General features: G+C 60.7%; 1 protein-coding gene across 2 annotated transcripts; it reads left to right on the top strand.

Moving 5' to 3' along the window:
• The first annotated feature begins 1,519 nt into the window (after positions 1 to 1,519).
• Positions 1,520 to 11,836, top strand: tjap1 (tight junction associated protein 1 (peripheral)). Of its 2 annotated transcripts, XM_086122883.1 has the most exons (10): positions 1,520 to 1,813; positions 3,452 to 4,291; positions 5,032 to 5,060; positions 6,184 to 6,345; positions 6,889 to 6,955; positions 7,340 to 7,369; positions 7,541 to 7,648; positions 9,158 to 9,241; positions 9,325 to 9,891; positions 9,983 to 11,836. In XM_086122883.1, exons 2-10 carry the CDS (start codon positions 3,470 to 3,472, stop codon positions 10,433 to 10,435), a joined length of 2,322 nt encoding a protein of 773 aa, XP_085979009.1. In that variant the 5' UTR covers positions 1,520 to 1,813; positions 3,452 to 3,469; the 3' UTR covers positions 10,436 to 11,836. The 2 variants fall into 2 exon arrangements, with proteins under 2 accessions (XP_085979009.1, XP_085979010.1); XM_086122884.1 differs by lacking the exon at positions 7,340 to 7,369.
• Positions 11,837 to 12,630: the final 794 nt, after the last annotated feature.

The raw sequence follows: 12,630 nt of genomic DNA, 5'->3' as shown, positions 1-12,630 counted from the left end.
TACACATTTGAACATCTTTGTCATTTTGTAAGCTAGCATAGCAGCAGTATTGTCTGCTCATTGTCTTCACTTCCTTCCTACTTCGCATCCTTCTACTTGAGTGGCAAGCATTTAAGGCCATTTCAGGTTAGTGAGGTTGTTTTTTTTTTCTTTACTCTTCCCCCTCAAAAGTAGTCTGCCTTCCACCGGGCCTATCGCGGAGCTCATCGTCCGAGTCCTCGGCCCGGGGTCGCTTGTTCTGCGGACGTCTCCTCAGCCGGAACGTGCGATCGGTGTTTGAAAACGTGTATTCTTGCTCCTTCCGTTTGGCGTAGTCGTCGGAAATGCAATCTAACGGCAGCCCGAACAGGAAATAAGCGGCGAAAAAAAAAAAAGTCGATGGATGGATGAAACAAGCGAGAATATTTTGTTTTACCTGCGAGCCAGATGCGATCATCAAAAGAGCCGCCTATGGCTCGCGAGCCACAGGTTGCAGAGCCCATCTTTAAAAGCCGCCTCAAAACTCACGTGCATTCTTTGGCATTTGACTCAGCATGACTCGGATTCGTTCTTGGTTTTGCCGTTCGGTGCTTTCTAGCGTCTTCGTTAGCGATTTGTTGCTTTACTGTCGTATATGTTACTTGTCCCATGTACAGCGCTTTGTACGCGGCGATGGCTGTTTGAAAGTGCTCGAGAAATACACTTGAGTTGAGAGCCCCGCGTTCCTAGATGGTTCCGAAGACGAGCTCCATACTTCGACACACACGCGGCGTGTCCACCGGAGGGAGACTGTGGCTTCTTTTTGCACGTGAAGCATCTCTCCCTGCTGCAGCACGCCCGATTCAAACCATCGGCTCGTCACATCCGCGAGCTCCAGAAAAAGCCAATCACGATTCTGATCTGATTTGAATCAGCTGTGTTAGAAGAGGTCACTTCTAAAACAAGCAGGACCGGAGTCGCCTAACCCCGGTTTAGTGGAAGTTGCTTCACTTTTTTTTCCTTGCTGTCGTTTTTTGAATTGATGCGAGCAATAACTGCAGCGATTCTTGCGTTTGTATCTGCAATCCCCCCCGTGTGCCTCATTCCTCTGTTTGCAGCGTTAGGCCCTCCGCAGCATTTCTTACATGCATGTTTGTTTGGTTGTATTTGAAAGTCTGCCGCGTATCTTTTTCTTTTTGGTTTGTTCGCAACACGAGGCCGTTTGCAGCTCGTCGGCCCCGCCGCCCGCCGCACCGGACGATAAAAGGAAATGTTCAACATTGAGCGTCTCCGGAATTTGACTCGCTCTCGTTTTCGACTTTGAGCACCTGCCCCCCCTCAGTCCAAAGCGCTCTCCGCGTCCCCGGTTTCCATGGTGAATGATGTCACTTGATGATTAGGACCAAGCAACAAATTCGGGTTTTCTTTCGCTGTTCGGACAGGGGGTTCGGATTGCGAATGATACAAAGAAGAAGATTCGATGCTTCTTTCCCAACGTATCGTTGGCGATGTGTGTATGACGTCACAAGAAAGGGCACGCCGGGAGGGGGCGCGCGCGCGCGCGGGATCCCGGGGAGGATTACCCGTCATGCCCCGCGGGCGAAGATGGCGACAGCTCAAGCTAAGAGCCGGCCAACTTTGTCCGAGTGATTTTCCGCCCTCGCTCGAAGGCCGCCGGGCGGCTCTTTGTCCTCGCGCCAAGGCCGCTCGACGCGACCGCATGCGAGGCGGAGGAACGACGCTCGCTCCCGGCTCGGGATAGCTCCGGAGCCCGCCGCGCCGGAGAACGCGGCTTCGGCTCAACTTTCCGCCCCGCTCTGCCGAGCGGCGGGCCGACTGATCTGACGCCGAGGAGGTGAGTCGCGTCGCGCCGCGCCGCGTCGCGCGTAGACGCGACTCTGCTCGCTCGCTCGCTCGCTCGGACCCGGCGCGGCCGCTTGATCCGCTTTGGCGTTGCGCTTGTGTTAGGCCGTGTCGCACCTCGGCGGCGCAGCCCGCTTCCGCTGGCTTCGTCCCCCGCGTGGCGTGCGTGCGTGTTAGCAAGGGAGAAGGACCGGAGGTGGCGCTCAAACTTTCAAGGTGAACAAACAACCCGGCACCGTTGTTACCTTTACGTTGTCCTGGCGAAGCCAAGCCGAGTGTGACGCTCCACGCACACCGGAGTCTTTCCCTCGGTGCTTTGACTACGGTTTGTGAACGTTGGGCTCATTGGCGGATGTCCCAAAAAGTGGACCTGAATTGTTGGACTTTGCCGCCTACAGCTTACTCGCACGCGGCAAATGTGAGAATCCAGCAACGTCTTCCTTCTTTTTCTTCTCCCTCCCCCGCTTCAACGTCTTCCGAGCACACCGTCTATGCTTGTGTCAAGTTGGATTTGTCTCGTGGTCAAGAACGCTTTCAACCGAGCGAATAATGATTTGAATGAACTCCCCGTCGGCGTTTCCGCCGTTGATTCCTGAGCGCCGTCCCAACGAAATCAAAGAAACGACGTCCCAACGCTCCATCTCCGCTTTGAGGTCGGTCGGAGCAGCGCTTCGCAAGCCGGGGCCCGCCGAATTTGGACGAAAGCTTCCTTTGAACCTTGAAATCTCAGCGACGCGTCTCGTTGGAAAGGGAATCAATCCCACAACAATTGCAATCGGTTCCGTATTTTCCAAACGTTAGCTTCCGACCCGTAATTTAACCCTGAAAGTGACCTTGTGAATCACGCGACCTTCCAATTTTCCTGAAATGTCCTCCAAAACTTATCAAAGCTTCGCAGTTGTCATGTTTTGCGAGGACTCGAGGTATCGCTCGACACTCACGAAATCGTGCGCGAATCGTCAACTTATCGCGAGTAGTCGATGAATATCCGCGGCTCCGCGAGACGTTAACTTGGACGCGGCGGCGGCGGCGCGCAGCCCGATCGTCGTCATCGTCATCGTTCATCTTATTTATCGGCGCCCGACGGGCCGCTCGGGGGCATTCCGGGTCGTCGCTCGATAGAAACGGACAGCGCGCTCCGACGAACAGAGGGCAACGCCTCCACGTCGACGCGATCGTCAAGACTGGGACGGTCTTCCGGGTGAGGACAAACGGCGCCGGTAGCGGATGGAAAAAAGCTGCGAGGGCTTTTCGCGGGGCTCCGCTTTTTGCGCTTCTTCTAAGCAAAGGACACAAAAGGCTCCCAACTGTCGGGCTCCATCTTTGTTCAAATAAGAAAGGTGGCATTTGGCCTCGCACGTGCCGGGCAAGGAAACGCGGCCGCTTTGGACGCGCGAGTCCATCGGCGTCCGTTTATGAGCGCGTGCGCCGTCGCTCTCTTTCCGATCGATGCGGCCCCGCTCGCCGTTCCGGGAACGCGCCCGGATCAATGCGCGGGGCGCACGCCGGACACTGATGAGCCGTGACAGGCTTCGACCCGCAGCGAGCGAGCGAGCCGGGCGCACTGGCGTCGGAGGCGGCCTTTGTGACTTTCTCGCCACTCGTTTTGTGCGACGGCGCCGGCGGGAAGGACGGCGAGCGGCCCAGGATGACCAGCGCGGCGCCGTCCGGGAAGCCCTACCGTAAAGCTCCGCCGCAGCATCGGGAAGCGCCTCGCGGCCTCGCCGCCGCGCCCGCGCCCACGTCGCCCCCTCGGACGCCGGCGCCGGATGACGGTCAGGTAAAGCAGCGAGCGTTCGGCGCGCCTCCGCCTCCCCTCCGGCCGCTTTCCGTCGGCCGTAAAAGGCGGCGCCGCGTCCCCCGCGCGCCGGACGCCTCCGGCCCGTCCGGCGTGGAATTTGGCACCGCCGCCCCCCGCTCGCTAAGAGAGGCTTCGGGCCCCCGCCGGCGCGGCGCCGGCGTACGTCCCGCGGAGAGGCGGGACCAAAGGAGGGCCGCCGCCCCCCCCAAGAGCATCCTGAAGAAAGGCGCGGCGTCCCCGGCCGCGGCGCCCGCCTTTGAGGTCGTGGGGAAGTCCGGCTCCGCCTCTTATTTAGCCGCGCCCTCTTTCTACCGGGAGCCGTCCGCGCGGCGCTCTGGCGGCCCGCGGCGGATGCGGCTCCCGCAGGAGAAAGTCCGCTTCTCCGATTTTCTGGATGAAATCGCCTGCCGCGTCATAAGCCCCGCCCACCCCACGCTCCCGGCCGGCGAGGCCCGCCGCCGAAGCCCCGCCCCTCGCCATCCCGGGAAGCGGACGCCGGACGGCGAGCGCGCCGAGCGCAGGCGCCGCTGGGACGCGTGGGCGGCGGCGCTGCGGCGCTCCGAGATGACCGGGGGGGCCGCTCTTGTCGAGGAAGCCTCGAGGGTAAACGCAGGAGGCAAACGAGACAAACGCCGTCCCACTAAACGGGACGTTGCGTCGCAGGTCAAGGTAGGTTTGGCGTCTGGCCGCCCGCGCCACGCAAACGCGTTTGCGCTTTCGGCCGATCCGAGTCGACCCGTCGCGCGTGCCGCGACTTCGAGCGCCCGCCGCGCGTCCGAGAGGCGCCTCCGCCCCGACGGCCCGAGGGTGGACATTTTTGAGAAGGGAGCCGCGCGCGGGCCGCTCACCGCCGCCCTTTTTCTCTCCAAGGGCAATGCATGTTGAAAGAGCAAAAAAAAAAAAAAAGTGAGTTGGAGCAGTCGAACTTGAAAGGGGGGGGGGGGCTCCTTTACTCAACTCTGCAAGATTGTGCCACGCTTATGAGTCGTGTCCAAAAAGAAAAGAAGAATCCCAATCGTCTTTATTGGCCGAGTATGCGGAAGACGCAAGGACGGTAGGAGACGCCGCGCTAGGAGAGCTCATTGGGGGGGGGGGGGGGGGGGGGCCTCCAACTGCTAACTGGCCCAGTTGACACTCAATTCAGCCAGCAGCCATCCCATTTGGGGTTTGTGTTTTTGGGGCGGGGGGGGCTCCTTTTCAGCAACGATTCACTGACTCGCGTTGGCTTCTCCAACCGGCGGACGCTCGCTCCCGAAAGACTTTGCACGGGCCACTCGAGACTCGATTTGCCGCAACGTGTGGACGAAGGCCACGCGTGACGCATTTTGCCCGGAAAGAAGATTTGCTCGTTTGTTCGCATGTTGCCGACGCGATTGTCTCTGAACTCTCTTTTGTCTGTCGTCTTGCAGGAGGTTTTGTCTGACTCGGACCGGATCAGGTAAGACTACCCCCCCCCCCCCGCTCATTTCTGTCGCGCCGCGTTTGCGATTCATCGCGTCGATGAGATTCGTCTGGTGACTGGAACCTTTCGGAGGAAAGAACGTGAACTCCGCGAGATGGTTGCGAGTAACGCCGACCATTCGATGTTTGGCCGACATTGGGAAAACAAGAACGCGGCGGGCGAGGCCCTGCGGCTGGCCGCTCGCTCATTCGAAACGGCGGCCTTTGGGAAATACGTTTGGAGTGCCGAGCGTACCGCCGAGCGGTTTCACGGCGCGGGAGACGCCGCGACTACCGCTCGCGCGGTAGCGACGGACTTACAAAGCGCTCGTGTCGCTCGATATGCCGAGAGCGGACGCGGCGCCGTTCCCGCCGGGCCCGAGTCCAACGGCGGGCCGCCGAAGGAGCCGGCGACGTCGCCCGCCTCGCATCGCGAGTCCGCTTCGCGCTACCCGCGCGAGTGGCTGGCGCTCGTTTCGTCCGTTAGATATCCAATCCCGCGATACGTTCGACTCGTACCGTCGGTCCGCCGTCTAGCCGAGGCTCCCGCGCCGGGCGCCCCTCCGAGATAAAACGTGCGCGTTCCCCCGGTCCGCTTCTTCAAGTGTCCGTTTTATTTTCAAAAGCCGGCTTGGGTTCGGTCGGCAAAGTTTGCAGCGGCGCCTCCCAAATGACCGACGGCAGAAAAACTCCTCCGGCGAGAGACGCGCCCGCCCGCTCGTCATCGCCGGATCGATCGACTTGCGGCTGCGGCGGGCGACGTGCGTGTCGGAATGTTCCGTGTTGATCCATCTCACGCGGGCGCGATTACAATCGCTCCATCCTAGCGTGATTTCGCCGGGTCGCCGTTTTGAACAATGACAAAGCGCAAATGAACACAATCCAAAATGAAACGCTCACCGGGCCGCGCGTGCGTGCGGAAGGGCTGGACGGGATAGATATTGGCCTCAAAGCGCAGACGATCGGAGAATCCCAATCCGACTCTCCGTCGCGCGGTCGCGGAACGTTACGAAGTCGGCCGAAAAGAACAACGGCAAACTCCAATCGGGTTTGGATCCGGATTCGGAGTCGGGCTCGGATACTCGCCGGCCAGCGCAAACGGAGGATTCGTTGTTCCCCAGAATCCTTCGGCGGCAGAACGAGGATCTGCGCGGACGCCTGACTTTCTCCGCCCGCGAGATGGAGGCCGCGGAGGCGGAGTTTGACGGGAGCCGCCATTACATGGAGGCGGAGCTGAGCCGCGCAAGAGACGACCTCGAGAAGATGAGGGACAAGTTTCGCCGGTGAGCCCTTTGCGCGTTCTTTCCGTCGCGGCGAAAGGCGAGCGGGCGGAGTGAAAGCTTCCGCGGCTCGCCGTCGCGCAAACACCGCACCCGGGGCGTTTTCCTTTTGCTCGTCTCGCTTAAAAAAGCTGACTTGACTTTGGAATTGACCTTATTGAAAGCGCAGCAAATTGCGTGTGCGGTTGCCCTCTCGGTCTTCTCAACACGGGTGCGCGCCTCTCCGATAAAAGAGCGTCGCGTACGCGTCTCGATACCGGACGATTCGCGGAACCGTTTGGTCGGACGGCGACGGCCGCGACTTCGGCCGCGACGACGGATACGTCCGAAGAAGCCCCGTTCCGGTCGATTCAATTCCGACAAAACGATGGACGCAAGCCACGTCTTTGCCGCTACGCGTCTCTCGCCAAAGCCCGCCGGAGGCGCGTCCCCGCGCGCGCGCTGCCGTGCGATCGGAGGATACGGCGCCATTGGATTCACCGCGCTGACGAGATTTTCCAATTCAAATGCGTTGACGTAACGGGAGCGTGGCCTTTCCCTCCGCAGACTCCAGAACAGCTACACGGCATCTCAGAGGGCCAATCAGGACTTGGAAGAGAAGCTGCGCGCTCTGGTAACCGTCTTTCAACGTTTCGGGAGGGAGCGGTTCAAAAAAAGGGAGGGCGGGGGCGGGGGCCTTCAAAGATTTGAAAGCAAATACAGTACGCATCTCTTGGAACGGGAAGCCGGGATGGGGGTTTCGCGCGCTCCCGCTTAGCCGGCGAGCGGCGACGCTCGTGTAATATTTTGGCGGTACGAGTTTCTGCGATGACTGCACCCGAGCTGCATGCGAAGAAACGCAGCCATTATCTCGTTGGAATTGCAAGAAAAAAAACAAACCCATAATCACGTGTTTCCTGCCGGCGCCCCCCCCCCCCCCCCCCCCGCCACTTCCGTCTTCTTTCCCGCTGCTCTGTCTTGGAATCTGCACCTTCATCATCATCATCATGGTCGCCAGGCCGCCGTCAGTCAGACCTGGGTCCACGCAGTAGGCTTTCATCTTCATCTCGGTCATCCATAAGACTTGCCCTTGCTCTCCGTAGCGCCGCCCTTGTGTTTGTAGCCCCCCCCCCCCCCCACCTCTTCCTCATCCGACCCGGCCGAAGCGCTTTCTCCCGACGGGCCGCCGCCTAACCCGCCGTCCTTGCCGCCCCCTCAGCTGCGGACGGCGGAGCGAGACAAGAAGACCGCGGACCGGGAGATGGTGAAGCTGACCGACAAGCTCCTGGAGGCCAAGAACACCATCGACCGTCTGGAGGAGCTGAACGTGAGCCTCCCCTCGCGCTCGCGCGCATTGCGCCCGATGGCTTTGTCGCGTCCGACTCGAGTGAGCGCGTCCCGCGTCTGACGCGAGAAAGCCAAGGGGCGGCGAGGTGCTCGTTTCCGCAGAAGAGATTTCTCAGTTGAGCGGGCGCACGCCAAAGCGCACATTAAAGCGCCGGCCCGTAGCGCCACGGGACGCGTTTGCGTCCGGCCCGGGTTTTCCCGCCAAGGCCCGCTACGGCCGCAAAGACAATCCAGCCGTTTTTGCGCCGATGTCGGCCCTTCCCGAGCGAGGGCGGCGGATGCCGCGCTAATCGGCGCCAAAACTGGTCGGGCCCCGCCATCGTCAATATGAATCCCGGTCACCGGTTCCGACCCCAAATCTGACCGCGCGCTTTGGGAAAGCCAACGTCGGTCCTGGTACGCGAACGCAACGGAGGCACTCGACCAAGCGCGCAAATAACGCGCTCGTCCGCGTCGCCGGTTGGGAGACGGCGGGCAGGACGGGACGTCGTCGCCGAAGCAGGTTTTTCCTCGCCCGCCTCGACTTGAAACACTCCGTCGTCTTTTTGCGTCAAAGCGCACTTTGCGGGAGGCCGCCGCTCTTTGAAACGAAAGCTAAAACAAAATGACAAAGCGCGGGTCCACCGGCCGAGGAGCCTCCGGACGGACGAGGCGAGACCCGCAACTTTTGCCGACGGCGCGTCGGCTAGCTCCGCGTTGTCCGAATCGGACCGAGAAAGGCGAAATTCGGAGGAGGCTTTCTCATGTTCTCCGGCCGGCCGGTGTCGGCGAGCGGCGTTCGTCTCGCGACGGCCCGAAGCGGGCGAGGAGCAAAAACGTCGGACGCTCGTCCGGCGGCCGAGGGGGCTCAAAGTTGGCCGCGGCGGAGAGCGGCCTTCGTATCCCGCCGCAAACGGAGGGAGCGCTTTGCGCCAACGCCGCTGCGGAGAGGCGCGACGTCGCAAAGGACAAAAATCCTTTGACGGCCTCAAAAAGTTGCGCGGCAAAATGTGGATTTCAAGCTGCCCTTGTTTTTTTTGTCCCGGTCGCTTTCTGAAAAGAAGCCGATCCCATTTTGGACTCGCTTCCGCTTCGTCGAATGTCCATTTCCTCCGGCTTGTTCTTTCATGAACGGGGGCCGCCAACCGTTTTGTCCGCGCGTGCATATTTATTCCACAGGCACGCTGCTCCAACTAAAAACGGCTACTAAAAAGCGAAGCCGATCGGTTCCCGGGTACCCGATCGTTTTCGGTCGTATCGTTCGAAATGAGCCCGCGTCAGCCGTGAATCCGAGAATAAGACCGCTCGCGGGCCTCCTCGGGCGATGCGTCGCAGGCCGCGCTCTCGCCGGCGAGTCCTTTTTTCATTTCTCTTGGCCGACAATCGTTTGCTCTCTGGAGCGAGGTTCCGCCGGCCCGGCGGGCTGCCGCCCGTTAGCTCGGCGCTAGCATAGCGGCCGCCCGACGGGGTTGGCTTACGCCGTGCGCGTGTGCGTGCGCGTGCGTCTCAGGAGCGTTATCGGCTGGACTGCAACCTTGCCGTGCAGCTGCTCAAATGCAACAAGTCGCATTTCAGGAACCACAAGTTTGCTGACGTGAGTCCAATGCCGCCGCGCCCCCGCCCATTGTTTTTGCGTCCGCGGGGTCCCCCCGCTGAGCCCGCTTTGCCGTCTCGCAGCTGCCGTGCGAACTTCAGGACATGTTGAAGAAGCACATGAAGAGCAGCAGCCTGCCCGAGCCGAGCCCCGCCCCCCGCGGCCGGGACCCGGACACGCTGAGCCTGACGCCGTCCGACGTGGTGCCGACCTCGGTGATCGCTCGGGTCCTGGAGAAACCCGAACCGCTGCTCCTCAACTCGGCGCAGTCCAGCAGCCGCGGCTGGCCGGCCGCCGAGGACGTATTCGTGCGCGTGGACATGACGGCGGGGGGGCCGGCGGCCGAGGGCGAGGCGCCGCCCGACGGGCCCGAGGCCGGCGAGGAGGCGGGCGCCGCGCCCTCCTTCGACAAGTTGAATCCGTACCCGCCGCCGCCGCCGCCCGCTTTGCTGTGCCCCGGCCGAAAGGTCATCGAGTTTTCCTCGGACGACAAAGTGAAGATTCCCAAGAACGGTCCGCTCCCCAACTGCACGTACGCCACGCGACAGGCCATCTCGCTCGGCTTGCACGGCGAGCGGCGGCCGCCCAGCCCCGCCCCCTCGCGCGACGCGCCCTCCAGCCAGTCCAGCCCCTTCAGCAGCCCGCCGCAGGTGAGTGCGTGCCGACGGCGTTCCCTCGCGACTTTGCGCTTCCGTTATCGCGGGTGGATGATACGTACGCGCCGCTGCCCCGTTTGCGCAGGGGCCCAGCGTGGGGGCCAGTTCCGCCAGCTCTTCCGAGGACCTCCTGGCCAACTGGCAGCGGGTGTTTGTCGACGAGGCGACGCCCTCCGCCCTGGACGGGGCCCCGTCCAGGGCGGAGTACTCGGACGGCGAGGAGGGCTCCACCCCGAGCCGCGCCTCCAGCCCGGACGCCGAGCCCCGCGCCTACGCCGGGGGCCCGTACGGCGGCGGGGGGCGCCTCCCGAGCGACCCGGACCGAGACGGCGGGAGTGGCCGCGCGGCGCTCGGTCTGATGACGCCGCCGCGCCGTCGCCAGGAGGAGGAGGAGCCGGGTCACCTCGTCCGGGACTCGCCCGTCATTTCGCCCCACCTCGCGGACCTGGACCCCGCCTTTGCGGCAGCCGCGCTGCCGCGACCTCACAGGAGCCCCAAGAGAATGGGGGTGCACCACCTGCACAGACAACAACAATAACGCGCAAGACCGTGTCCCCCGCCCCACCCGCAAGCAGGATACAGCCATAATCTCTGCGTATTTGGACGTGCGCGTGCGCGCATGTGCCGTCTTTTGGGAAGAAAAGCAAAATGCGATCCTCTCGCTGCCTCGGTAACACGCGAGATGACTTTGATGTCCAAGGAAGTTGCCTTGTCTTTGCTTTGGTGTCGACACCATGGCCACGCCGACCAACACGCGTTCCATATGCCATCCAAACCACGGCGTGTCCGCAAATCGCCGAGGAGCATTCCTTTGCTTTTCGCCGTGTGAATACGGCGACGCGTTGTCATGATTCTGTTTGTGACCAGCAGGTGGCACTGTAGGGCTCCCCCTGCAGCCGCACGCCTGTCGGTCGTTAGGTAATCGGTGCTTTAAAAGGACTCCCGGCCCGACCGCTCGGCGTCGGCTCGTTGTTTGCTCTCGCTACCGTCGCGTTCCTTTGTTTGCTGTTAGCTTTGTTTGGGTCACGATTGTGTTTTAGCTTCCGTTGCTATTTTTCTTTGCTACTTTGGACTATGATTGTTTTTGCATTTGGTTTTCTCTGCGTTTTAGCGATACACTTCTTCAAGTACGCCCCGCTCCTCCCTCCTGCCTGCTTTTTGGGGTCCGCGACGCAACGTGAGACGCACACGAGCCGCGCGAGCCCTTAGAATGTCGGCGCCGACTGTTTTCTTCAAGACCATCGATTGTTGCTCGTGTCCCGACCCTTTTGTTTTGCGCTTTCTTTTTTTGGTGACGTCGCCGATTGCGGCCGTCCGTTTGTACATCTTACGTCGGTTCGGTATGGATGCCGTCGATCGTCGACGCGCGATGGGATGGAACGGGCTTTGCCGATGTTCCGTCAGCACGCGACGGCCGGCCTTTGAGAAGAAAGGCGGAGGCAAATTGAAAAGGGCTGCCCACGGCAGGACCGATTTGCGCCGAGTCCAAATAGATTTGATATCGTACAACGCGACGGACTCGGCGGCGCTCGTCCTTTGCGTCTCCGCCGCCGACCGGTCGCGCTTGACTCGGTTCGACGCGTTGACCGTTTCAAGCTGGCCATTCTGTCGCCGGCTTTTGCTGACGTGTAGTCGAAGGTTTTGCTCACTCTCTTCAACTTGCGAAATAAAAAGAGGAGAAACTCGCTTTGAGCTTGCCCGAGACGCAAGGGACACTCGTCGCCCTTTTGTTCCCTTCCGACGCACGGCCGCTTTGCGTTTCTGCGCTCGTCGGGACGACTTTCAGTTGGACGAAATGTCAGCGGCTCGGAGCGCCGCCTCCTCGTCAACTGCTTCTCGCCGTCTGACCTTTGACGACGGTCGAGTACTTCAAGGTTCCCCCAACACTTTGATTTGTAAACTGATGCATATTTTCAAATAAAAAAACCGACTAACCGAACACCGTCTGGTTCATCGACGTCTTCAGTGGAAAGGCGGTCAACCTGTCGGAATGAGTTTGATTTTTGCCCATCGTGTGATCAGAACCCGGCCCGAACGCGGAAGTGCCCGCGTAGTCCATCGGACGCACGCCAAGTTTGATGCGGCGACGGTATTTGGGTTCGGGTCAAAATGGCGGTTTCGGAAACATTCAGACTAACCCGTTAACGGGCGCCGGGTGACACGGAATTACTCGCGCACGCGTGCCGGTCGCCTCGCCCATCCGAAGCACCGCGCGCTTGCGGCGGCATGACGTTCCCACTTTGGTCTTCTTCTTCTTTCTTTTTTGCGTCCGAGTTTGGCCGTGTTTAAGATAAGAAAACCTTTATTAGTCTCGCAATGGAGAAATTGCCAATTCACAGCACGTTTGAAGCAGTTAGAGATGAAAGAGGAGAGCGTCAAAGTGGCTCAGAGACGTCATGCTGAAAATGCGCACGCGTCCGCTACAAGCTAGCGGTAAGTTTTGAAAGCAAACGCGAAGCAGTGGCGTCCGTTGACGAAAAGAGATGAGCTCGTTTCCGCTTGTGTGTTTGCGGCGGCAGGTTGGGCGCCAGACGCCGTGGACTCCAAAGCCCCGAGATTCCTTGCGGACGGATCACGTGCAGAACGCAAAGCGCGGACGCTTCCTGTCGACGAGAATATTCGCCGTTGCCCGGATGACCAAATATTCGGTAAGCCGGGCGTCTTTGGGCTTTTTCAAAACGAGGCACCGTAAGTGCAGTTGGTTTTTTTTTTTTTTCTCCAAGTGTTTCCATG

The sequence above is a fragment of the Hippocampus guttulatus genome, chromosome 10 (assembly GCF_054856545.1).
Source record: "Hippocampus guttulatus isolate MCC_2025c chromosome 10, RoL_Hgut_1.0, whole genome shotgun sequence".
Classification (NCBI taxonomy): domain Eukaryota; kingdom Metazoa; phylum Chordata; class Actinopteri; order Syngnathiformes; family Syngnathidae; genus Hippocampus; species Hippocampus guttulatus.
Note: the sequence above shows the minus strand (reverse complement) of the source record. Positions and strands in the feature narration are given on the sequence as shown.